Source organism: Grampus griseus, assembly GCF_964374135.1.
Source record: "Grampus griseus genome assembly, chromosome: 14".
Classification (NCBI taxonomy): Eukaryota; Metazoa; Chordata; class Mammalia; order Artiodactyla; family Delphinidae; genus Grampus; species Grampus griseus.
The window spans coordinates 20,455,418-20,482,873 of NC_139008.1; the positions used below are offsets into that span (position 1 = coordinate 20,455,418).

At 45.7% G+C, this 27,456-nt stretch overlaps 1 protein-coding gene across 1 annotated transcript in view; it reads right to left on the reverse strand.

Annotated features, from left to right (window-relative positions):
- The window catches only part of SCNN1B (sodium channel epithelial 1 subunit beta), a 76,609-nt gene that overhangs the window by 13,852 nt on the left and 35,301 nt on the right, over positions 1 to 27,456 (reverse strand). Inside the window, exons 2-4 of the mRNA XM_082671627.1 lie at positions 18,023 to 18,341; positions 15,368 to 15,644; positions 5,847 to 6,037 (exon numbers count right to left, since the gene is read on the reverse strand). Coding sequence (XP_082527753.1) covers positions 5,847 to 6,037; positions 15,368 to 15,644; positions 18,023 to 18,333 — 779 coding nt within the window. The 5' untranslated portion in view covers positions 18,334 to 18,341. The remainder of the gene's footprint in view (positions 1 to 5,846; positions 6,038 to 15,367; positions 15,645 to 18,022; positions 18,342 to 27,456) is intronic.

Sequence of the window (27,456 nt, forward strand, 5' to 3'; positions counted from 1 at the left end):
CCGTGTCTCGTTTCTCCACCTGTAACACTGGGGTAACCACAGCGCCCACCCAAAGGGACTGACGTGAGGGTTGGAAGCCAAGCACACTGAAATACTGAACAAATTCACCCCCCATCCTCAGAGCCTGGCACTCGGTAGACACTCAGTAAATATTTGTTGGATAAATTATAGTGTGTGGTAAGAGTATCAACAGAGATAAGCCTGGAAGAGTGGGCGTCGGGGTAGGGAGTAGGTCAGGGAAGGTTTCGTGGAGGAGGTGAGGCCTGAGCTGAGACTTCAAGGGTGAGTAAGAGGTAGCCGAGCCTGGCGGGTGGGGAGGAGAAAGGGCAGCCCAGGCAGGGGGCACGACACACGCGAAGTCCCAGAGGGAAGAAACAGCTTTGGGCAGGCACTACAGAGTCTCTGTCCTGTGTGGGATCAGGGCTGTGGCCACAGGGAAGGAACGGAGCAGGGCAAGCCAGCTGCAGCCAGGCCCTGTTCTGGAAGGAGAGGCCCCACCCCAGGGGTGTGGGATACGGTGTGCCCAAGGAGCTGTCCTGGACATCTACAGCTCAGGAGCGGGTGGCTCCGGGCATGGCCAGATCCCCTCCTGTCCCGGGTTGCACTCTCAGTCTTGCCAACTATTTGCTTGTTGATAATGTTCTTTACCTGGAGAGGCTGCTCCCAGCACTGGCTACCTCCGGCTCCAGAGCTAGGCGCTTCCCTCCAAAAACCTTCCCTGGAACAGAGGCTAGGCGTATAGACAGAGACCAGCAAGCCTCCAGAAAAGACTGGGAAACAGAGCATCCTAGCAGGAAGCAGTATAACAACAGTGGTACTGTGTAGTAGGGTTTGGGGGAGGTCAGGAACTAGCTGGCCAATCCCTGAAGCAATAATAACAACAACAACAACACTTATAGATGCCTAGATCTTGGTTTCTAAATACCATTCTCCAATAAAAGGACTGGAGCTCCTCAGAGAAATGGCTGATTCTAGGACTGGGGCATCTTGTTGTGCCAGAAAGTAAGGAAGTACTTAAAAAATAAATAAAGGGATGGGAACACGTCAAAGAGACATAGGAGCCAACTGAAGGAGCTCTCAGTGGCCAAAGATGGAAAATTTTGAGTAAGAAAATAAATAGTGTGGTATTGGATTACAACCCAAATATACATGAGTCCATATTGGTATAAATTAAGAGACTGAATAAATAAACAAATGGAGAAGACATAAATCTTCCTTACAGAAGAATTCCGAATAGTGTATGTTCCCCTCTCCAGGAGAAGTGGAGTTTAGTCCCTCTCCCCCTGCCGTCACCTCCACCCCCCAGAGTACAGACTGAACTTAGAGACGTGCTTCCACGATACAGAGCACAGGGGGGGCAAAGGGGTTACGTTAGAGTGGAGAAGCCCAGCACGCGGCACCTGCACCTCGGAAGGCCAACATCACGGGTGGTGTCGAGTGCCTAACATGTACCCCACACACCATGGGATGAGAAGCCCCTCACCTCTGTGGTCTTCTTCCCCCAAATCCATCTTATCTGTGTAACCCCAAATCAAAGCCTTTCTATAAGACACCCAACCAGTTCTCTGAAACTGTCACAATCATCCAGAACAAGGAAGTCTGAGAAAGTGTCACAGCCAGAATGGACAAAGGAGGCGTGACAACCGACAACAACCGACAGGGGTCTCTCGGATGGAATCTTGAACAGGAAAAGGTCACCAGGAAAAACTGACAAAATCCAAATAAAGTGTTAGGTGTATTTAATAATGATGTGCCCATGTCGGTTTCTTAGTTTTGATAAATTACTATGGTGATGTAAGATGTTACCGAGAGGGGAAACTGGGTGAGGAGTACAAGGGAACTCTGTACTCTCTCTCTGAAACTTTTCTATAAATCTAAAGCTATTCCACAATAAAAAGTTTATCTTTAAAGTGCTCATATATAATTCTTAACACATGCTCGGCACTGTTCTAGGCACTTTTTTGTTTTTCTTGTCTCCTCTACTTTTTTTTTTTAACATCTTTATTGGAGTATAATTGCTTCACATAAGCACTTTATCTATGTTAACTCATTTAATCCCCATGATAGCCCTATGAGGTCATTTCAGTATCCCCATTTTCCAGATGAGAAAATTGAGGCACAGAGAGGCTAAGTAGCGTGCCCCACAACACACAGAGCTGGCATTCAAATCTGGGTGCTTTGGTGTCAGGGTCCAAACGTGGCTCACATGTTCCTAAAACTGCAGCTGCTGCGTCTTGAGCATTTGCCACATACGAGCAGGGGAGGAAGGAGTCCAGAACAGAGTGAGGAAGCCGTTGTGTCTGGAGCGTGGCACTGTGAGGGCAGAGAGAGGCACGTGTCCTCAGCACGGAGTCTGAGGCTGATTCAGGAAGGTGGGTAACCAGCTGGCTGTGGGAGTGAGCAGAAGCGCAGAGATGGGTGGACTGGGGTTTCTGTGCCAAGTGTCTGGGTCACACCCTCCACTCAGACTGCCGAGTGCTGAAGAAACAGGCTTGGGAGGGGTGGGTGGGGAGGAAAGATGATCTTGATTTCTGATGAGGTGGTGAAGTGACACAAGGTGGGCCTGGCCCAGACTGCCACCTCTGACACTCACCAGCTGTGTGACCTCAGAGATGTTGCTTAACCTCTCTGGGTAGTGGTTGCATCATATAAAACGAGGGCTTGTTGCCAGGGTCAAATTGATTTTATACATGTAAAGTGCTAAGAATAGTGCTTGGCACATCAGAAGGGCACAATAAACGTTAGCATCATTATTGAAGAATGAGTTCCTTGTCAAATGTGGGTTTAATGAGAATAATACTGAGTCTTCACTACTGTCAGCCTGTCATGCATATTAACTCATTGAATATTCAAAATAACTCTGTAGAGTAGGCACTGTTATTATCTATTTTATGGAGGAGGAAATTGGAGGCATATAAAGGTTTAGAAATTTGGGACTTCTTCCCTGGTGGCGCAGTGGTTAAGAATCCCCCTGCCAATGCAGGGGACACGGGTTCAATCCCTGGTCCGGGAAGATCCCACACGCCATGGAGCCACTAAGCCTCTGTGCCACAGCTACTGAGCCTGTGCTCTAGAGCCCGCGAGCCACAACTACTGAGCCTGTGTGCCACAACTACTGAAGCCCGCGCGCCTGGAGCCTGTGCTCCGCAACAAGAGAAGCCACCACAATGAGAAGCCCGCACACCACAACGAAGAGTAGCCCCCGCTCGCCGCAACTAGAGAAAGCCTGCGTGCAGCAACGAAGACCCAACGCAGCCAAAAATAAATAAATTAAAAAAAAAAAAAGTTAAGAAATTTGTTCAAGGCCACACAGCTCGTAAGACAGAGCAAGGATCTGAACCCGATAGTCTAACTGCAGAGTCCAGCCTTGAGCCACCCCTTCACTAGACTTACTCCCCAGCCCTAGCGACACCACAGAAGTTGTGTGGCCAGTACCGGGTGTTGCCTGCCCATCAGCCATCTTCTCTTTGGGGGACCACCCTCAGTCCATGTGACCCAAATGTGACTCGTTTTGGAGGGCGCCATCTTGGCAACAAGCAGGTCATCCCCAGGTTGCCTCTGGCCCTAGATCAGGCCTGGAAACAGCTGGCTCAGTTTAGGGGCCGTGCTGTACGCAGAACGCACGCCTTCGAGCACTGGGATCCTGCTCGATGGGAGATGCTCACGCTTCAGGCACCAGGGACCTGGCAGCAGATCCCGGTGGATCCTAGTTGAACCCACTGTCCCAACTCACTTGCACTTCAGGACATATTCTGACTGCGCAGATGGGCCATATATTTGCAATTACAGTATTGCGTCTCTCTCTTTTAGCTGAGAGGGTAAAAGGTGAACTTGCGGGCACAGCACTAGTCCATTGCGTACCAACAGCCTTCAGGCAGGGCTGCCAGGGATGGTTGGGCAGGTGTGCTCTGAACCAAGTGCCCTGGCCCAGAGAGAGGGTTGGAATCCAGCCTGTCACCAACCAGCCAGGAGGTGAACCATCAGCAGGGGGCCATCACGTAACTCTTCCACCTGTAGGACTGGCCTTTTCTGATTCTCACAACGGACCAAATGTGCAGTGGGCCTCCTCAGTGGGCCTGGATTCCGCGACACAGCCTACGAAATGCCTGCCTTTCGAGTGCCCGTGCGTTTTGGGGGACAGAGGGTCCACGGCTGTCAGCAGATTCTCAACAGAGGTCCCTGAAGGTGTACGATTTGACTGAGTTGGGCTGAGGCCACGATCCCTAGGAGGGTGAAACCGGTAGCCTGTCCCTCATCCAAAGCGGCCAGACTCAGCACAGCGCTCCATTCTCCAGAGGCCTTAAGTGTGGGAATTTGAAGCCCCAGGCCAGGAAGACGCCAGCACCTCTGGGAAACAGGACTGGCTGAAGCCCGGGGCGGGACCCAGATGGTGTGGTCCCCCTCACCCAGACGCCTGGCCAGGAAGCCAGGAGGGGGCGCTGGGGCTTCAGCAGCTCTGTCTGTACCCAGCCCCTTCCTTTTCCCGTGACCCGCCAGCCGACCTGCAGCCCCTCTGCCGGCTGCCCCAATTCGGGGACAGAGCTTGGCTCTCAGGCCCAGGGTCTGGATGGTCAGAAGCTGGGGAGGGGAAGGAGGGGGAGATCTGTGGGCTATTTGTAAGAGGACACAGGCTTTTAGGATTGACCCTGCCCTCATTCTGCCATCTTTTCAACATTGGGGGTTGTTTGGGAAAAAGGTGTTTACAGTGAAGACTTCCAGGGCCCTAAGTGCTGACATGAGCCGCTTCATTTCCTTTTTTTTTTTCTAAAAAAAAATTTTTTTGGGGAAGTTATCTGCATAATGTACTTTTGTCACTATGAATTCCTTTCATATTTTTTTAACATTTTGGAGTATAATTGCTTTACAATGGTGTGTTAGTTTCTGCTTTAAAGTGAATCAGCTATACGTATACATATGTTCCCATACCTCTTCCCTCTTGCGTCTCCCTCCCTCCCACCCTCCCTATCCCACCACTCTAGGTGGTCACAAAGCACCGAGCTGATCTCCCTGTGCCATGCGGCTGCTTCCCACTAGCTATCTATTTTACGTTTGGTAGTGTATATATGTTCATGCCACTCTCTCACTTTGTCACAGCTTAAAGACACAGATCTACTAGAGAATGGACTTGAGGATATGGGGAGGGGGAAGGGTAAAAAATTTTTTTGTTTTTTGGCCACACAGCATGTGGGATCTTAGTTCCCTGACCAGGGATCGAACGCCGCACCCCCTGCCATGGAAGCACGGAGTGTCAACCACTGGACTGCCAGGGAAGTCCCCCCTTTCATTTACTCTTCACAGGAACTCTAGGAAGTGGCTATGGTTACTGTTCCTGTCTTAGGATGAGAAAACCGAGGGCAGTAGATGCTGGGGTACCTGCACAGATCCCCAGCTGCGGGGTATTGGAGGCTAACAGCTCACAGCCGCCCCTTCTCCCGCCACCTTGCCTGGGAAATTAGGAGACCCCGGCCCATCCTCCTGGGGGTGGCACAGAGCCAGTGAGTAACTGATGGGGGCACGTACAAGGGGCTGCTCCCACGCCCCCGCCCCCGCCCTCCGCTTAAGGGAGGTCAACTCTGTGGTGCGGTTTACGCTCCCCGTGGATCAGGTCAGGCCTAGACGTCACCTGTGGCCACAGCCTCCCTTAGCTCAGTCCTCTTTCCTGCAGACTTTCCCTAAAGCGATTCCCTCAGTACGTGATGGGGCCTTCAGCACATCCCTGTCTCAGGCTCTGCCCCCAGAAAACCAAAGACACCTGGGCACAGAAAACTGTGGTGCGGGCTGAGTGGCCAAGCAGGGGTGTGGACCGGGATGTGGACCCTGGCTGCAGGGGGCCCGGCGGCTCCTACCTGTAGGTGCAGGCCTCTGCCCCGAAGAGGCAGGCCAGGATCAGCTGCTCGGCGGAGTAGCCCATGGCCACCAGCTCCTGGTTTGGAACCTGTGCGAAGATGTTGGTGGCCTGCAGGGCGTACCACTCCGTCACTGCCTGGGTGGCGCTGCTGAAGTTCCGGAAATTGCATGTGGTCCCATTGTGGCTGCACTGCGGGGGCAAGAGAGGTTCCTGTGGGCGGGGGCTGCTGCCAGGCCTCTGCCCTGAGGGCCAGGGCGGCGAGTGCGCTGCCAGCTGCCCTTCCTCAGGGGGCGCCTGGGTGCGGGGGCTGCCCATGGCTGGGCCGGGGGGAGTGTGTTTGCACGCACGGTCACAAGGCTCAGGCTGTCCCCTCACACACAGCTCTGCAGTCACAAGGACTCACAGGCAGCACCTGCCACCCCCATATAACATAGCCTCAGGCACAAGGGAACGCACACACGCACACACGCATACACAGACCCCGCTTTCCGACACCTGCAGTCACATGATGTCCTGGGGTCACAACTCCACACACACGTCCACGTACCTTGATTTACGCAAGCGGCACCACATTCATGCTCACGTGGGCACATCTACAGCACACACTCGGACCCTCCACTCCCCTGACTCCCTTCCCAGCCCCCTCCCCAGACATCCAGAGGCAGCTCCCTGGAGGCTGTGTGGACCATGAAGGACCCAAGACTCCAGGTCTGCCCACCCCTCGGCTGGGAGAAGGACCCGGGCCTCGTCAGTTTGAGCCGACAGAGGGGCGCAGGCCCCTCCACCATGAAGCCCAGGTCCCCTGTAGACACAGGACAGGCTAGGCCCTGACACTCCAGCCTTGGCCACTCTGCCTCTATTGGTCCTCCTGGTGGGAACCAAGGAGGCCTGAGGGAGAAGCTTCTCCTTAGTTCTGAGACAGCCCTCTCCAGGCCGGCATGGGGCGCTGTCCTCATGCCAGTTCCTGGAGGTCCTCATCTCACCTCAGGGAGATGATACTACTTAAGAGTCACTCTCGGGACTTCCCTGGTGGTGCAGTGGTTAAGAATCCGCCTGCTAATGCAGGGGACACGGGTTTGAGCCCCAGTCCGGGAAGATCCCACATGCCACGGAGCAGCTAAGCCCGTGCGCCACAACTACTGAGCCTGAGCTCTAGAGCCTGGGAGCCACAATTACTGAGCCCACGTGCCACAACTACTGAAGCCTGTGCACCTAGAGCCCGTGCTCCGCAACAAGAGAAGCCACGGCAATGAGAAGCCTGCGCACCGCAACGAAGAGTAGCCTCCGCTCGCTGCAACTAGAAGAAAGTCCGCATGCAGCAACAAAGACCCAAAGCAGCCAAAAATAAATAAATAAATAAATAAATAAATAAATAAATAAATAAATAAATAAATATATATATATATATATATATATATAAAAGGCTCACTCTGTCCTGGGCTCTGTTCTCAGGACTTTTTTTTTTTGGCCACACCCCATACCTTGCAGGATCTTAGTTCCCCGACCACGGATAGAATCTGGGTCCCCTGCAAGGGAAGCTCAGAGTCCTAATCACTGGACTGCCAGGGAATTCCCAACTCAGGGCTTTAGTTCTATTATCTCATCAATTCTCACAGCAGCCCTGCCCCATCATCATGAAGACACTGAGGTCCCCAGCCCACTTGCACACCCACACAACATGCACTCACAAACACACGTGGGGCCTGACCCTGAGAGCTGGTGCAGCCCCCAGGACCACGCCTACTTTACAGATGAGGACATGGACACAGGAAGCCTGCTAACTGCACCAAAAAGTAGTAGGGCGTTGGGTCAGAGCGGGCACTGGGCCTCTGGAGCCTCGTGCTGTTTTGTATGGAGCGGGGGGCAGCTGGGTTGTGGAAGTCCTGACCACATGGGGGGCACGGGAGGCAGTGGCATCCTTCTCGGGAGTGTCTAGCCCCAGCCTGGGTCCCCAAACAAGGCTGATCATCAGAATCACCATGGAGCCTATTAACAAGACAGATTCCTGGGTCTGGGCCCAGAACTGCCCATTCAGATTCTCCAGGAATGGGGCCCAGGGACCTGAGCAGTTACAGAGCTCCCAGGGGATCCCGGGGCACAGACAGGGAACCTTCTTCCTACTGCTGGCTTGCGGGCATCCCAGCATCCCAGTTATGCTTTGGCAATGACTGTACTGCATAGCTGTGGTTTTTCACCTGTCCGATATTTATGCCTCTGTCTTTTGATAATAAGACTTAATTCCTCATTGCTGCTGCTGTTGGCTGAGAAACATCTTTTTGTTCACAGAAAACAAGATTATGTTCTTACCAAAAAAGATGAAACCAGCTGGGTTACTTTCAAAAGACAACCAAGTGAGCACTGCAGACTAATGAGTAGGATCAATAAGAACGTGATTTTGGCACTTTTAACGTTGACAAGTTCTGCATTTCTGCTGTTTCAGTTGTACTACTACAAGCACTATTTATCAGCAAAGCCTTTGAATGCTCTTCTGTCAAAAATAACAGCCGTGGCTTCAAGATGGCAGAGGAGTAAGATGTAGAGATCACCTTCCTCCCCACAAATACATCAAAAATACATCTACATGTGAAACAGCTCCTATAGAACACCTACTGAACGCTGGCAGAAGACCTCAGATTTCCCAAAAGCTTTGCTTTTACCACTCGTCCTAGGGTTCTATCTGTCCGTTTTGTTGTTGTTTTTGTTTTTAGTATAGTTTTTAGTGCTTGTTATCATTGGTGGATTTGTTTTTTGGTTTGGTTGCTCTCTTCTTTTTTTCTTTCTTTTATTTATTACTTTTTTATTTTTAATAATATATTTTTTATTTTAATAACTTTCTTTTCTTTTCTTTTTCTTTCTTTTTTTTCTCCCTTTTCTTCTGAGCCATGTGGCTGACAGGGTCTTGGTGCTCCAGCCGGGTGTCAGGGCTGATCCTCTGAAGTGGCAGAGCCGGATTCGGGACATTAGTCCACCAGAGACCTCCTGGCTCCATGTAATGTCAAATGACGAAAGCTCTCCCAGAGATCTCCATCTCAAGCTAAGACCCAGCTCCACTCAACGACCAGCAAGCTACAGTGCTGGTCACCCTATGCCAAACAACTAGCAAGACAGGGACACAACCCCACCCATTAGCAGAGAGGCTGCCCAAAATCATAATAAGACCACAGACACCCCAAAACACACCACCGGATGCGGTCCTGCCCACCATAAAGACAAGATCCAGCCTCATCCACCAGAACACAGGCACCAGTCCCTTCCACCAGAAGCCTACACAATGCACTGAACCAACCTTACCCACTGGGGGCAGACACCAAAAGCAACGGGAACTATGAACCTGAAGCCTGAAAAAAGGAGATCCCAAACACAGTAAGTTAAGAAAATTGAGAAGACAGAAAAATACACAGCAGATGAAGGAGCAAGGTAAAAACCCACCAGACCAAACAAATGAAGAAGAAATAGGCAGTCTACCTGAAAAAGAATTCAGAGGAATAATAGTAAAGATGATCCAAAATCTTGGAAATAGAATGGAGAAAATACAAGAAACATTTAACAAGGACCTAGAAGAACTAAAGACCAAACAAACAATGATGAACAACACAATAAATGAAATTAAAAATTCCCTAGAAGGAATCAATAGCAGAATAACTGAGGCAGAAGAACGGATAAGTGACCTGGAAGATAAAATAGTGGAAATAACTACCGCAGAGCAGAATAAAGAAAAAAGGATGAAAAAAATTGAGGACAGTCTCAGAGACCTCTGGGACAACATTAAACACATCAACATTTGAATTTTAGGGGTCCCAGAAGAAGAAGAGAAAAAAAAAAGGGACGGAGAAAATATTTGAAGAGATTATAGTTGAAAACTTCCCTAATATGGGAAAGGAAATAGTCAATCAAGTCCAGGAAGCACAGACAGTCCCATATAGGATAAATCCAAGGAGGAACATGCCAAGACACATATAAATCAAACTATCAAAAATTAAATACAGGGACTTCCCTGGTGGCGCAGTGGTTAAGAATCCACCTGCCACTGTAGGGTTTGAGCCCTGGTCTGGGAAGATCCCACATGCCGCGGAGCAACTAAGCCCATGCGCCACAGCTACTGCAACTACTGAAGCCCACGCGCCTAGAGCCTGTGCTCTGCAACAAGAGAAGCCACCGTAATAAGAAGCCTGTGCACTGTGACGAAGAGTAGCCTCTGCACACCACAACTAGAGAAAGCCTGCGCGCAGCAACGAAGACCAAACACAGCCAAAAATAAATAAATAAAATAAAATTAATTAATTAAAAAAATTAAATACAAAGAAAAAATATTAAAAGCAGCAAGGGAAAAGCAACAAATAACATACAAGGGAAATCCCCATAAAGTTAACAGCTGATCTTTCAGCAGAAACTCTGCAAGCCACAAGGGAGCGGCAGGACATATTTAAAGTGATGAAAGAGAAAAACCTACAACCAAGATTACTCTACCCAGAAAGGATCTCATTCAGATTCAACGGAGAAATTAAAACTTTCACAGACAAGCAAAGGCTAAGAGAATTCAGCACCACCAAACCAGCTTTACAACAAATGCTAAAGGAACTTCTCTAGGCAGGAAACACAAGAGAAGGAAAAGACCTACAATAACAAACCCAAAACAATTAAGAAAATGGTAATAGGAACACACATATTGATAACTACCTTAAATGTAAATGGATTAAATGCTACAACCAAAAGACACACTGACTGAATGGATACAAAAGCGAGACCTGTATATATGCTATCTACAAGAGACCCATTTCAGACCTAGGTATACAAACAGACTAAAAATGAGGGGATGGAAAAAGATATTCCATGCAAATGGAAATCAAAAGAAAGCTGGAGTAGCAATTCTCATATCCGACAAAACAGACTTTAAAATAAAGACTATTACAAGAGACAAAGAAGGACACTACATAATGATCAAGGGATCAATCCAAGACGAAGATATAACAATTGTAAATATTTATGCACCCAACATAGGAGCACCTCAATACATAAGGCAAATGCTAACAGCCATAAAAGGGGAAATCAACAGTAACACAATCATAGTAGGGGACTTTAACACCCCACTTTCACCAATGGACAGATCATCCAAAATGAAAATAAATAAGGAAGCACAAGCTTTAAATGATACATTAAACAAGATGGACTTAATTGATATTTATAGGACATTCCATCCCAACAACAGAATACACTTTCTTCTCAAGTGCTCATGGAACATTCTCCAGGATAGATCACATCTTAGGTCACAAATCAAGCCTTGGTAAATTTAAGAAAATTGAAAACATATCAAGTATCTTTTCCGACCACAACGCTATGAGACTAGATATCAATTACAGGAAAAAATCTGTGAAAAATACGAACACATGGAGGCTAAACAATACACTACTAAATAACCAAAAGATCACTGAATAAATCAAAGAGGAAATAAAAAAATACCTAGAAACAAATGACAATGAAAACACAATGACCCAAAACCTATGGGATGCAGCAAAAGCAGTTCTAAGAGGGAAATTTATAGCAATACAATCCTACCTCAAGAAACAAGAAACATCTCAAATAAACAACCTAAGCCTTCACCTAAAGCAATCAGAGAAAGAAGAACAAAAAACCCCCAAAGTTAGCAGAAGGAAAGATATCATAAAAATCAGATCAGAAATAAATGAAAAAGAAATGAAGGAAACAATAGCTAAGATCAATAAAACTAAAAGCTTGTCCTTTGAGAAGATAAACAAAATTGCTAAACCATTAGCCAGAGTCATCAAGAAAAAAGAGAGAAGACTCAAATCAATAGAATTAGAAATGAAAAAGGAGAAGTAACAGCTGACACTGCAGAAATACAAAGGATCATGAGAGATTACTACAAGCAACTATATGCCAATAAAATGGACAACCTGGAAGAAATGGACAAATTCTTAGAAAAGCACAACCTCCTGAGACTGAACCAGAAAGAAATAGAAAATATAAACAGACCAATCACAAGCACTGAAATTGAGACTGTGATTAAAAATCTTCCAACAAACAAAAGCCCAGGACCGGATGACTTCACAGGCGAACTCTATCAAACATCTAGAGAAGAGCTAACACCTATCCTTCTCAAACTCTTCCAAAATATAGCAGAGGGAGGAACACTCTCAAACTCATTCTACAAGGCCACCATCACCCTGATACCAAAACCAAAGATGTCACAGAAAAAGAAAACTACAGACCAATATCACTGATGAACATAGATGCAAAAATGCTCAACCAAAAAGAAAAAAAAAAAATCCTCAACAAAATACTAGCAAACAGAATCCAACAGCACATTAAAAGGATCATACACCATGATCAAGTGGGCTTTATCCCAGGAATGCAAGAATTCTTCAATATATGCAAATCAATCAATGTGATAAACCATATTAACAAGCTGAAGGAGAAAAACCATATGATCAACTCAATAGATGCAGAAAAAGCTTCTGACAAAATTCAACACCATTTATGATAAAAACTCTCCAGAAAGTAGGCATAGAGGGAAATTACCTCAACATAATAAAGGTCATATATGACAAACCCACAGCCAACATTGTTCTCAGTGGTGAAAAACTGAAACCATTTCCACTAAGATCAGGAACAAGACAAGGTTGCCCACTCTCACCACTAGTATTCAACATAGTTTTGGAAGTGTTAGCCACAGCAATCAGAGAAGAAAAAGAAATAAAAGGAATACAAATCAGAAAAGAAGAAGTAAAAGTGTCAGTGTTTGCTGATGACATGATACTACACATAGAGAATCCCAAAGATGCTACCAGAAAACTACTAGAGCTAATCAATGAATGTGGTAAACTGGCAGGATATAAAATTAATGCACAGAAATCTCTTGCATTCCTATACACTAATGATGAAAAATCTGAAAGAGAAATTAAGGAAACACTCCTATTTACCATTGCAACAAAAAAGAATAAAATACCTAGGAATGTTTTACCCAAGGAGACAGAAGACCTGTATGCAGAAAACTATAAGACACTGATGAAAGAAATTAAAGATGTGATACAAACAGATGAAGAGATATATCATGTTCTTGGATTGGAAGAATCAACATTGCGAAAATGACTATACTACCCAAAGCAATCTACAGATTCAGTGCAATCCCTATCAAACTACCAATGGCATTTTTCACAGAACTAGACCAAAAAATTTCACAATTTGTACAGAAACACAAAAGACCCCGAATAGCCAAAGCAATCCTGAGAAAGAAAAACGGCACTGGAGGAATCAGGCTCCCTGGCTTCAGACTATACTACAAAGCTACAGTAATCAGGACAGTATGGTACTGGCACAAAAACAGAAATATAGATCCATGGAACAGGATAGAAAGCCCAGAGATAAACCCACACACATATGGTCACCTTATCTTTGAAAAAGGAGGCAAGAATATACAATGGAGAAAAGACAGCCTCTTCAGTAAGTGGTGCTGGGAAAACTGGACGGCTACATGTAAAAGAATGAAATTAGAACACTCCCTAACACCGATCACAAAAATAAACTCAAAATGGATTAAAGACCTAAATGTAAGGCCAGACACTATAAAACTCTTAGAGGAAAACATAGGCAGAACAGTCTATGACATACATCACAGCAAGATCCTTTTTGACCCACCTCCTAGAGAAATGGAAATAAAAACAAAAATAAACAAATGGGACCTAATGAAACTTAAAAGCTTTTGCACAGCAAAGGAAACCATAAACAAGACGAAAAGACAACCCTCAGAATGGGAAAAAATGTTTGCCAATGGAGCAACTGACAAAGGATTAATCTCCAAAATATACAGGCAGCTCATGCAGCTCAATATCAAAAAACCAAACAACCCAATCCAAAAATGTGCAGAAGATCTAAATAGACATTTCTCCAAAGAAGGTATACAGATTGCCAAAAAACACATGAAAGGATGCTCAACATCATTAGTCATTAGAGAAATGCAAATCAAAACTACAATGAGGTAACACCTCACACCGGTCAGAATGGCCATCATCAAAAAATCTACAAACAATAAATGCTGGAGAGGGCGTGGAGAAAAGGGAACCCTCTTGCACTGTTGGTGGGAATGTTAATTGATACAGTCACTATGGAGAACAGTATGGAGGTTCCTTAAAAAACTAAAAATAGAACTACCATACGACCCAGCAATCCCACTACTGGGCATATACCCTGAGAAAACCATAATTCAAAAAGAGTCATGTACCACAATGTTTCCTGCAGCTCTATTTACAATAACCAGGACATGGAAGCAACCTAAGTGTCCATCGACAGATGAATGGATAAAGAAGATGTGGCACATATATACAATGGAATGTTACTCAGCCGTAAAAAGAAATGAAATTGAGCTATTTGTAGTGAGGTGGATGGACCTAGAGTCTGTCATACAGAGTGAAGTAAGACAGAAAGAGAAAAGCAAATACCATATGCGAACACATATATATGGAACCAAAAAAAAAAAAAAAAGCCTCTGAAGAAACTAAGGGCAGGACAGGAATAAAGACACAGACATAGAGAATGGACTTGAGGACACAGGGAGGGGGAAGGGTAAGCTGGGACGAAGCGAGAGAGTGGCATGGACATGTATACACTACCAAACATAAAATAGATAGCTAGTGGGAAGCAGCCGCATAGCACAGGGAGATCAGCTCGGTGCTTTGTGAACACCTAAAGGGGTGGGGTAGGGAGGGTGGGAGGGAGACACAAGAGGGAGGAGACATGGGGACATATGTATATGTATAGCTGATTCACTTTGTTATAAAGCAGAAACTAACACACCATTGTAAAGCAATTATAGTCCAATAAAGATGTTAAAAAAAAAAAAAAAAAGACTTAATTCCTCCTTCAGGAAGCCACCCCTTCCCTCCGGCTCAGTCCGTGTGGTCTGATAAAGGCTGACATCCTCCTCAGCTCCAGGGTACATGACCCAGGTCTGGCCAATCATGAAAGCCTGTCCTCCAGCTCACAGTGATTGGTTTAGGGGTGAGCATGTGACCTGATGATCAGTCTCAGGACTTCCACTGAGGCAATTTGGAAAGAAGAGCTTTGTTTCTGGGAAGAGTGCTAAGCTTGTGGGATATATGTCTGGCATTGCCAGGGTCTTCCATGTGGAGAGAGCCAGCCAGAGAGCACAGTCAACTGAGAGAAGAGATGAACCTAGGTGGAGAGAGATGGACTCCTGATGACGGCATCTGAACGCCTGGATCCAGACACATCTCAACTTAATACACCCCTGGACTTCTCATTTTGTGAACCAAGGAATTCCCTGCTTTGCTTAAGCTAGTTTGAGCTGGGTCACTGGCATCCAAAAGTGTCTTGACTAACATACCAACTATTTCTAATTTTAAAAAAGCACTGCAAACATATAAAATCGGCACCGGCTCCAGCCTGTTTTTCCCCCAGCAAGACCCAGATTATTTAAAGAAAGAAACTCCCATCAGCCTCACTAGTTAGGGCCCATTGTTTGACCTGTGCCTGGGGCCCACTTACTAGCTTCATGGCTACTTTGCATCCGTGGGCACTGCAGGTCCTTCCTGGTGCTGGGGTGCTGCTTGCTGAGCCATTGTAGTTGTCCTCAAAGAGGTCAAGAACCACCGGGTGACGGGGGTTCTGCTCATCGATAAAGACCAGGGGCACGTGGTTCCAGATGGTGAGGTTCAGGGCCCTGGTGGCGTTGACATGGCTGAGCTCAGGACCCAGGATCCTCGCCAGGACTGCCTCCATCAGTTCATCCAGGTCCTTCAGCAAATGCTTGACTTTGGAGTACCTGTGTGGGAGAGAGGGCAAGTCAGGGAGGCAAGAGGCAGCTTCAAAGCAGAACGACTGTAGGCTGGGATCCCCTCCTACTGCAGTGTGGCTGCCACCACATGTGAGAAGAATGCTCCTCCACCCCAAGCACTCACCTCTCTATCTACCCACCCACGCATCATCCATGCATCCTTCCACCCACCTGCTCACTCATTCATTCACCCAGTATTTGGTGAGCATCTACTATGTGCCAAGTACTGTGCAAGGCACAGAGGATATTATGGCAAACAAGACAGAATGGGTCTTTTTCCGTATGAAATTCACAGGCTAGTGGGAAAGAATCCTAAGAGCTCACAGTTATTGATCACTTACCATGTGCCAGGTGCTACGTGCTTCCTACACCTTTTTATTTAATCTTTGCCACAATTCTATAATCATCCCCACATATGGATAAAGAAACTCTGGGAGTTGCTGTGACTTCCTGAGCTCATCCCACTGATGAGGCCACAGAGCTGAGATTGGAACCCGGGTTTGGCGGGCTCCAGTAGGTGTGCTGTGCAGGCACGGGGCCCTGACTTCTCCCTGCCAGGAGGGATAGAGAATGTTGGGGGAGGGGCAGGTCTGTGATCCTAATTCTCCAGCAGCAATTTGGGGAACAGGAGCCGGTTTCAGGAGGGAGAAGGCAGATGGGACTGTGCGGCTGGGATCCAGGATCTTCTCTCAGCCCCTGAGGCTCCCATATTGGAAATGGTGACCAGTCAGTCTGGCAGAAATGTGTCCACACCAGCGGGTGTTCCCACCAGGCCCTGGGTGGGGGCCCCAGGCCCTGCACCCTAGTCACTCCAAAACCCAATTTATCCAAGACCTTGCCCCAGAGTGTGGTCTCCAGGGTGGTGTGTATCAGCTCTGGCTGGAGGACTTCCTGCAGGAGACAGCACTAAACCCTGGACACAGGCCCAAGTCCTGGTATGAAGGTGTACATCTGCCAGAGCTGACACCAGCCTCAGATGACGACACAACCTGTACCCTGACCATCAGACCAGCTGCCTCTGTGCACACAGGGAGAGGAGGATTGGGTAGGTGGCGGGCTGCGGGGTAGGGGCTGCTATTACAGCCTAGATGTCCACAGCTGCTGTCGAGCTTGGTTAAGTCCTGTTTTGGAATTCATGGGCTCTGGGTTTGAATTCCGGCATGTCACTTAATATCTGTGTGACTTTGGGTAGGTTAACCTCTCTGAGGCTCTGTTCTCTCATCTACAAAATGGGGGGGGGGTTGAAATATTTACCCTAGAGGGCTTTTGGAGGATTCAATTAGGTGATGCTTATAAAGCAGGGTGTGTTATTATTATAATTATTAAGAGTTTTCTCGAGTAGCTTCAAAGACCACCCAAGCAAGGAAGAGCAGCCCTATTCCTAGAAAGAAGTGACTTTCTGACAGCTGGAAATGTAATCAGGAAATATGAATTCCCTTCCAGGACCTTCTTTTGGACAAGAACGTTCCCTGAGACTCAGACATGCTGGCCCTTCTGTCAAGTCCTTGAATGCACCAAGCTCTGTCTCACCCTAGGACCTTTGCATGTGCTGTGCCCCCCACTTGGGGCATTCTCTTCACTCTGCCTGGCTAACTTCTACTCATTCCTCGGGGCATTTTTCTCTGACTGACCCTCTGCCTTTCCTCAACCCAACCCTGACTAGGTTGGGTGTCCTTGGGTGTCCCCTTCCTAGGCCTTGCCATCAAGTGGTTAAACAGTGGCAGCTCTGGAGTCAGATCAGGCCTGGATTCAAATTCTACAGTTGCTCACTGTGTGTCTCTGGGCAAGTTCCCTCACTTCTCTGAACCTCCATTTCCTGACCTATGAATTGGGGCTACTATAGCAGTGCCCACCCCTAGGGCGGTTGTGTGGATTAGAATGACATGAATTACCCGAAGGACACTCAGCACGCTGCCCGGTGTTTCATAAGCACTCAGTGTACGGCTGCTATATATATATTTTAATCCTCATAATTACAATGAATTCAATATTTATGGAAAAAAAAGATTAATGTCTGTTTTCTCTGGTAGACTGTGACGAGGGCAGGCATGTTGTTTTAGTTACTGATGTATTCGTGGTGCCTAGAAAAGTTCCTGGCAATAGTAGGTGCTCAATAAATACACATTGAATCCATAAATAGGCACTGGCATGCCTGAAGGCAGGGACGACCAGGCATTTTTTGAGGTTCTTTTTAAGCCTAGGAGGTTTATGAATTTTGAATCTTACTTGCTACAAAGGGATGAAAACAAAGAAGGAAAGAGAAAGAGAGAAAGGGGGAAAAGGGAAAGAAGGAAGGAAAGCTGGAAGGAAGGGAAAAAAAGAAATGCAGCCCCGCTGAGACCAGCCTCACTCCAAGGACCACCTACTGGAAGGGGCTGGTGTTGCAGACGGTGACGGCGGGAAAGTCCATAGCCTTGAAGCCGATGGAGAGGGAGACGCTGACCTCCCAGTTCAGGTAGGTCCTGATGAAGACACCCCATTGCCAGCAGACGAGGGAGGTGAAGAGCAGGGTGAGCACGAACCACATGGCCTTCTTCTTGGGCCCCTCGCAGATGATGCGTTTGGGGCCATGGGTGTTGGTGTTGTCACAGTACCACACCAGCAGCTCCTTGTATGTGTAGCCGGGGCCCTTCTGCAGCCGGTGCAGGCACTTGAGCAGGTACTTCTTTATGTGCATCGTGGCTCCTGCAGATACAGCCGGGACGGCCACTTCAGATACCACAACAGCCTCCCGTCCCAGGATCTCCCAGTCACGGCCAGAGCATGGGCACTGGGGACAGGAAGGCCCTCTTTCTATCCCTCCCTCCCTTCCTTCCTTCCCTCTTGCCATTTATCATCCATCCATCCAACCAACCCCAAAGCATTTACTGAGTGCCTACTGTATGCCAGGCACTGAATTAGCCCCTCTGGACTCAATGATGAGCACAATGGACAAGGTTTCTTCCCTCTGAGAATTTCCAGCTTAGTGGACAAGTTACTTAAACTCTTAACTCCTCAGGTTCTCCGTGTGCAAAATGGGGACAACCGTACCTAGTTTTTATAGGATTGCTGAGAGGGTGAAATTAGGTGAAACATAAAAAGTGCCAAGTACAGTGCCTGGCACAGGCTACGTGCTCAATATGTTAGCTACCATTATTACTAGCTGTGAGTGCCGAGACAGAGATTAACCAACTGGTTACAGAATGTGATAGGAAGGATTGGGACCCTGAGTACCCAGAGGCAGTAGAGGGCAGTGGTTAAGAATGAGGACTCTGGAGCGAAATGTCTGGCTTTGAATCTCGGCTCTGCCACTTTCTAGCTGTGTGACTTTGAGCAATTCACTTTCTCAGTGCCTCAGTTTCCTCATCTTGTAAAATGGGGACAATAACGGTCCCCACCTCACAGGGCTGATGTGAAGCCTGAAAGGAATGAGAATATGGAGAGTGTGGACTAACGCCTGGCACCTGTCAGCTACTGTTATTACAAAGGGGGGCCCCCGAAGTCTGGGAGTCCTTGGAGGAGTTGAGTTAAAGGACAGAAGAGGAGTGGTGGTGGGAGGGTGAGGGGACAGCAGGAGCAGAGGCCGATCAGGAGGGAGCCTGGGGACATGAACAGAGCTGGCCGCGCAGGGCCTTGTGGGCCATGCTAAGGAGTGGGGTTTCAATCCTAGGACAGTTGGAACCTGTGGAGACGAGATGCTGTCAACTCTGCGGTCTGAAAAGAGCGCCCCAGCTGCTCGGTGGAGATGGACTGGAGCGGGGTGAGGGTGGCTCCAGGAGTGCCGGGTGCTAGCTGTGGGTCAGCCAGGAATGGTTAACCTCTCTGAGACTGTTTCCCACCTGCGTGAGCAGACAGAGTTCTTGTGACGTTAACCAAGATAGTTGTCAAAGAGCCTGGCACATGATGGCTTCTCAGGAAATACCCGTTTCCTCCTTCCTTCTGCCCATATACAGAGCCAGAACCTGCTGAAGGAGCACCCCAGCCCTATCCCTGGAGCCCCAACTGGCCAAAGGCCACCTCCTTCATGAAGCTGTCCTGACTCCCTGGCTGGAATGAGCCCTGCCCTCCTCTGAGAGCCTCTGCCTTTCTGGGGGCTCTGTGTTGGGCAGGGTGTTGCCTGTTTCCCAGCACCCTCTCCCCTTGCTTGGATATTTCCTCGGGTGAACCCCTCCCCCAGTCTCAGTTGGTGTGAGTGGCCAGGCTACCATCCCTAGCTCTGGGGGGGGGGGGCTCACATGACCCCAGTTTGGACCATTAGGCTCAATTCTGTTACTTTATGTTGGAATAACTGAGGAAGAGACCTCCTTTGTAGCTAAGACTACTAAGCTGGCAGTATTTGGCATCACAAATGGGGAGACTGCCTGAGGAGAAAGCCAACATAGAGAAAAGCAGAGCCACAAGATGGAGACAGGTTCTGACAACATCGTTTGAACACCTGGATCCAGCCATTCCTGAAGCCTTTTATTCCTGGACTCAGCAGATATGGGAACCAATAAATTTGCTTTCTTCCTTATGCTAATACAAGCTGGATGTGTATCATTTGCAACCAACAGAGAAAGAAATTCTCCTCGTTCCACTCTGTGACATAGTTGCTTGTCCTGTGGCTTCTCACTCCCATGAGATCACAGTCCTCCTGAAGGTAGCAGCACTGTATTCCCGACAAGCCCAGCACAGCGCCTAGAACACCACTGAATATCGAAATGAATAACGCCAGACTTTCATATCTACACAGAGATCTTAGACTTACCCAGGCGTGTTCACTCCTGACCTAACTGTCTGACACAGTCACATTCCTCACCTGCCTGGCCAAAGCATTAAGGGCTTTACTCTCTTAACACCACTGCCTCTGCTCTCTGATGGAAATCAAGCTCCATGTGCCTGTCCAGGCCATCACGGCTGTAGGACAGATGTTCAGAGACTAACCCAACCCCCACCTTTCCCAGAGGACCCAGTCCCTGCTCTGGGATAATAAAGTAATAATAACTACAATAATAACAACTACGAGGGCAACATTAAAGTACTAAGTGTTTACCACGATCCAGGAACTGCAACGCGCTTTGTATGTTACTTCGTTCCTATACATTTTGATCCACAACCTTAAACTTGGAAAGAACTGGGGCTTCATCTGTCTCAAGGCCCAAGAGGTGAAGAGCACATTAGGCTCCTATAGTTGTGGAAGAAATAGACCAAGGGCCTCTGTGACATCTACCCTCTTCCATTCTAGTTTAACCATTCTGATTAAGTCAAGAAGAAAGTTTTAGGTCCTTAACATCCACGTAACCCCCTCTAATCTCCCAGTTTAACAATGAGGCCTCAGGCTCGCTCAGAGCCCTGTCAGGCAACGGTATCTGTAACAACAACCTTCTGTTTTCACTGGGTTTCTTTTTAAGACGGATCTTCTATTTATGGCAAGAGACACTGGCTTTTGCTTTAGGTTCATAAATACACTTAAGTTAAAAAAAAAAAAAAAAAAAAGACCTGAGATTGGTTCAAGATGGCGGAGTAGAAGGACGTGCTCTCACTCCCTCTGCGAGAACACTGGAATCACAGCCAACTGCTGAACAATCATCGACAGGAAGACACTGGAACTCACCAAAAAAGATACCCCACATCCAAAGACAAAGGAGAAGCCGCAATGAGACGGTAGGAGGGGCGCAATCACAATAAAATCAAATCCCATAACTGCTGGATTGGTGACTCACAAACTGGAGGACACTTATACCACGGAAGTCCACCACTGGAGTGAAGGTTCTGAGCTTCCCAACCTGGGGGTCCGGCAATGAGAGGAGGAATTCCTAGAGAATCAGACTTTGAAGGCTAGCGGGATTTGATTGCAGGACTTCGACAAGACTGGGGGAAACAGAGACTCCCCTCTTGGAGGGCACACACAAAGCAGTGTGCGCATCAGGACCCGGCAAAAGGAGCAGTGACCCCAGGTGAGACTGAACCAGACCTACATGCTAGTGTTGGAGGGTCTCCTGCAGAGGTGGGGGGTGGCTGTGGCTCACGGTGGGGACAAGGACACTGGCAGCAGAAGTTCTGGGAAGTATTCCTTGGCATGAGCCCTCCCAGAGTCCGCCATTAGCCCCACCAAAGAGCCGGGTAGGCTCCAGTGCTGGGTCGCCTCAGGCCAAGCAACCAACAGGGAGGGAACCCAGCCCCACCCATCAGCAGACAAGCAGATTAAAGTTTTACTGAGCTCTGCCCACCAGAGCAACACCCAGCTCTACCCACCACCAGTCCCTCCCATCAGGAAGCTTGCACAAGCCTCTTAGATAGCCTCATCCACCAGAGGGCAGACAGCAGAAGCAAGAAGAACTACAATCCTGCAGCCTGTGGAATGTAAACCACATTCACAGAAAGACAGACAAAATGAAAAGGCAGGACTTCCCTGGTGGCGCAGTGGTTAAGAATCCGCCTGCTAATGCAGGGGACATGGGTTTCAGTCCTGGTCCAGAAAGATCCCACATGCCGTGGAGCAGCTAAGCCCGTGCGCCGAAACTGCTTAGCCTGCACTCTAGAGCCTGCAAGCTGCAACTACTGAGTCCGCACACCTAGAGCCCGTGCTCCGCAACAAGAGAAGCCACCGCAGTGAGAAGCCCGTGCACTGCAACAAAGAGTAGCTCCCACTCGCCGCAACTAGAGAAAGCCCGCGCACAGCAACAAACACCCAATGCAGCCAAAAATAAATTAAAAATAATGATAATAATAAAATAAATTTAAAGAAAATGAAAAGGCAGAGGACTCTGTACCAGATGAAGGAACAAGATAAAACCCCAGAAAAACAACTAAATGAAGTGGAGATAGGCAACCCTCCAGAAAAAGAATTCAGAATAATGATAGTGAAGATGATCTAGGACCTCGGAAACAGAATGGAGGCAGAGATCGAGAAGATGCAAGAAATGTTTACAAAGACCTACAAGGATTAAAGAAAAAACACCTAGAAGAATTATAGAACAAACAAACAGAGATGAACAATACAATGATTGAAATGAAAAATACACTAGAAGGAATCAATAGCAGAATAACTGAGGCAGAAGAACAGATAAGTGACCTGGAAGACAGAATGGTGGAATTCACTGCTGTGGAATAAAGAAAAGAGAATGAAGACAGACTAAGAGACCTCTGGGACAACACTAAACACAACAACATTCGCACTATAGGGGTCCCAGAAAGAGAAGAGAGAGAGAAAGGATCCGAGAAAATATTTGAAGAGATTATAGTTGAAAACTTCCCTAACATGGGAAAGGAAATAGCTACCCAAGTCCAGGAAGTACAGAGCGTCCCAGGCAGGATAAACACAAGGAGAAACACGCTGAGACACATAGTAATCAAATTGACAAAAATTAAAGACAAAGAAAAATTATTGAAAGCAACAAGGGAAAAATGACAAATAACATACAAGGGAACTCCCATAAGCTTAACAGCTGATTTCTCAGCAGAAACTCTACAAGCCAGAAGGGAGTGGCACGATATATTTAAAGTGATGAAAGGGAAGAACCTACAACCAAGATTACTCTACCCGGCAAGGATCTCATTCAGATTTGACAGACAAATCAAAAGCTTTACAGACAAGCAAAAGCTAAGAGAATTCAGCACCACCAAACCAGCTCTACAACAAATGCTAAAGGAACTTCTCTAAGTGGGAAACACAAGAGAAGGAAAGGACCTACAAAAACAAACCCATAACAATTAAGAAAATGGTAATAGGAACATACATATCGATAATTACCTTAAACGTGAATGGATTAAATGCTCCAAACAAAGACACAGGGTCGCTAAATGGATACAAAAACAAGACCCATATATATGCTGTCTACAAGAGACCCACTTCAGACCTAGGGACACACACAGACTGAAAGTGAGGGGATGGAAAAAGATATTCCATGCAAATGGAAATCAAAAGAAAGCTGGAGTAGCAATTCTCATATCAGACAAAATAGACTTTAAAATAAAGACTATTACAAGAGACAAAGAAGGACACTACATAATGATCAAGGGATCAATCCAAGACGAAGATATAACAATTGTAAATATTTATGCATCCAACATAGGAGCACCTCAATATATAAGGCAACTGATAACAGCTATAAAGGAGGAAGTCGACAGTAACACAATAATAGTGGGGGACTTTAACACCTCATTTACACCAATGGACAGATCATCCAGACAGAAAATTAATAAGGAAACACAAGCTTTAAATGACACAATAGACCAGATAGATTTAATTGATATTTATAGGACATTCCATCCGAAAACAGGAGATTACACTTTCTTCTCAAGTGCACACAGAACATTCTCCAGGATAGATCACATCCTGGGTCACAAATCAAGCCTCAGTAAATTTAAGAAAACTGAAATCATATCAAGCATCTTTTCTGACCACAACGCTATGAGATTAGAAATCAATTACAGGGAAAAAAACATGAAAAACACAAACACATGGAGGCTAAACAATACATTACTAAATACCAAGAGATCACTGAAGAAATCAAAGAGGAAATCAAAAAATATCTAGAGACAAATTACAACGAAAACACAACGATCCAAAACCTATGTGATGCAGCAAAAGCAGTTCTGAGAGGGAAGTTTATAGCAATACAAGCCTACCTCAAGAAACAAGAAAAATCTCAAATAAACAATCTAACCTTATACCTAGAGGAACTAGAGAAAGAAGAACAAACAAAACCCAAAGTTAGTTGAAGGAAAGAAATCATAAAGATCAGAGCAGAAATAAATGAAATAGAAACAAAGAAAGCAATAGCAAAGATCAATAAAACTAAAAGCTGGTTCTTTAAGAAGATAAACAAATTGATAAACCTTTAGTCAGACTCATCAAGAAAAAGAGGGAGAGGAGTCAAATCAATAAAAGTAGAAATGAAAAAGGAGAAGTTACAATGGACACAGCAGAAATACAAAGTATCATAAGAGGCTACTATAAGCAATTCTATGCCAATAAAATGGACAACCTGGAAGAAATGGACAAATTTTTAGAAAGGTATAACCTTCCAAGACTGAACCAGGAAGAAATAGAAAATATGAACAGACCAATCACAAGCACTGAAACTGAAACTGTGATTAAAAATCTTCCAACAAACAAAAGCCCAGGACCAGATGGCTTCACAGATGAATTCTATCAAGAATTTAGAGAGAGCTAACACCCATCCTTCTCAAACTCTTCCAAAAATTGCAGAGGAAGGAATACACCCAAACTCATCCTATGCAGCCACCATCACCCTGGTACCAAAACCAGACAAAGATACTACAAAAAAAGAAAACTACAGACCAACATCACTGATGAATATAGATGCAAAAATCCTCAACAAAATACTAGCAAACAGAATCTAACAACATATTAAAAGGATCATACACCATGATCAAGTGGGATTTATCCCAGGATGCAAGGATTCTTCAATATATGCAGATCAATCAATGTGATACACCATATTAACAAACTGAAGAATAAAAACCATATGATCATCTCAACAGATGCAGAAAAAGCTTTTGACAAAATTCAACACCGATTTATGATAAAAACTCTCCAGGAAGTGGGCATAGAGGAAGCCTACCTCAACGTAATAAAGGCCATATACAACAAACGCACAGCAAACATCATTCTCAATGGTGAGAAACTGAAAGCATTTCCTCTAAGATCAGGAATAAGACAAGGAGGTCCACTCTCGCCACTATTATTCAACATAGTTTTGGAAGTTTTGGCCACAGCAATCAGAGAAGAAAAAGAAATAAGAGGAATACAGGAAAAGAAGAAGTAAAACTGTCACTGTTTGCAGACATGATACTATACATAGAGAATCCAAACATGCCACCAGAAAACTACTAGAGCTAATCAATGAGTTTGGTAAAGTTGCAGGATACAAAATTAATGCACAGAAATCTCTTGCATTCCTATACACTATCAATGAAAGATCAGAATGAGAAATTAAGGAAACAATCCCATTCACCATTGCAACAAAAAGAATAAAATACCTAAGAATAAACCTACCTAAGGAGGTAAAAGACCTGTACTCAGAAAACTATAAGACACTCATGAAAGAAATCAAAGATGACACAAACAGATGGAGAGACATACCATGTTCTTGGGTTGGAAGAATCAATATTGTGAAAATGACTATACTACCCAAAGCAATCTACAGATTCAATACAATCCCTATCAAATGACCAGTGGCATTTTTTTTTTTACAGAACTAGAACAAAAAGTCTTAAATTTGTATGGAGACACAAAAGACCCCGAATAGCCAAAGCCGTCTTGAGGGAAAAAAAGCGGAGCTGGAGGACTCAGACTCCCTGACTTCAGACTATACTACAAACTACAGTAATCAAGATAATATGGTACTGGCACAAAAACAGAAATATAGATCAATGGAACAGGATAGAAAGCCCAGAGATAAACCCACACACCTATGGTCAAGTAATCTATGACAAAGGAGGCAAGGATATACAATGGAGAAAAGACAGTCTCTTCAGTAAGTGGTGCTGGGAAAACTGGACAGCTACATGTAAAAGAATGAAATTAGAACACTCCCTAACACCATACACAAAAATAAACTCAAAATGGATTAGAGACCTAAATGTAAGACTGGACACTATAGAACTCTTAGAAGAAAACATAGAAAGCACACTCTTTGACATAAGTCACAGCAAGATCTTTTTTGACCCACCTCCTAGAGTAATGGAAATAAAAACAAAAATAAACAAATGAGACCTAATGAAACTTACTTTTGCAAAGCAAAGGAAACTACAAACAAGATGAAAAGACAACCCTCAGAATGGGAGAAAATATTTGCAAACAGCTCATGCAGCTCATATTAAAAAAACAAACAACCCAATCAGAAAATGGGCAGAAGACCTAAATAGACATTTCTCCAAAGAAGACATACATTTCTCCAAGAAGCACATGAAAAGCTGTGCTCAACTTACAAAGTTCAACATCACTAATTATTAGAGAAATTCAAATCAAAACTACAATGAGGTATCACCTCACACCAGTTAGAATGGGCATCTGTTGCACTGTTGGTGGGAATGTCAACTGATACAGCCACTATGGAGAACAGTATGGAGGTTCCTTAAAAAACTAAAAATCGAATTACCATATGACCCAGCAATCCCACTCCTGGGCATATACCCAGAGAAAACCATAATTCAAAAAGACACATGCACCCCAATGTTCATTGCAGCACTATTTACAATAGCCAGGTCATGGAAGCAACCTAAATGCCCACCGACAGACAAATGGATAAAGAAGATGTGGTAACATACAATGGAGTATTACTCAGCCATAAAAAGGAACGAAACTGGGTCATTTGCAGAGACGTGGATGGACCTAGAGACTGTCCTACAGAGTGAAATAAGTCAGAAAGAGAAAAACAAATATTGTATATTAACGCATATATGTGGAACCTAGAAAAATGGCACAGATGAAGTGGTTTGCAGGGAAGAAATAGACACACAGATGCAGAGAACAAACGTATGGACACCAAGGGGGGAAAGTGGCAGGGGAGGTGGTGGTGGTGGTGGGATGAATTGGGAGACTGGGATTGCCATATATGCACTAATATGTATAAAATAGATACCTAATAAGAACCTGCTGTATAAAAAATAAATAAAATAAAATTCAAAAAAAAAGAAATAGGTTTAAAGAAAATTATTAATTACAAACAATAGTAATACATGCAACAAAAACTGTGACAATGGTAGGCAAATAACAGAAGTTTGCTGAGTACTGCCTTATCTCCTAACTAGTTTGGGACATTAGCCAAGTTAAAATCAGTAAGTCCTATAAACCACTCTATGTTGTTCTTGT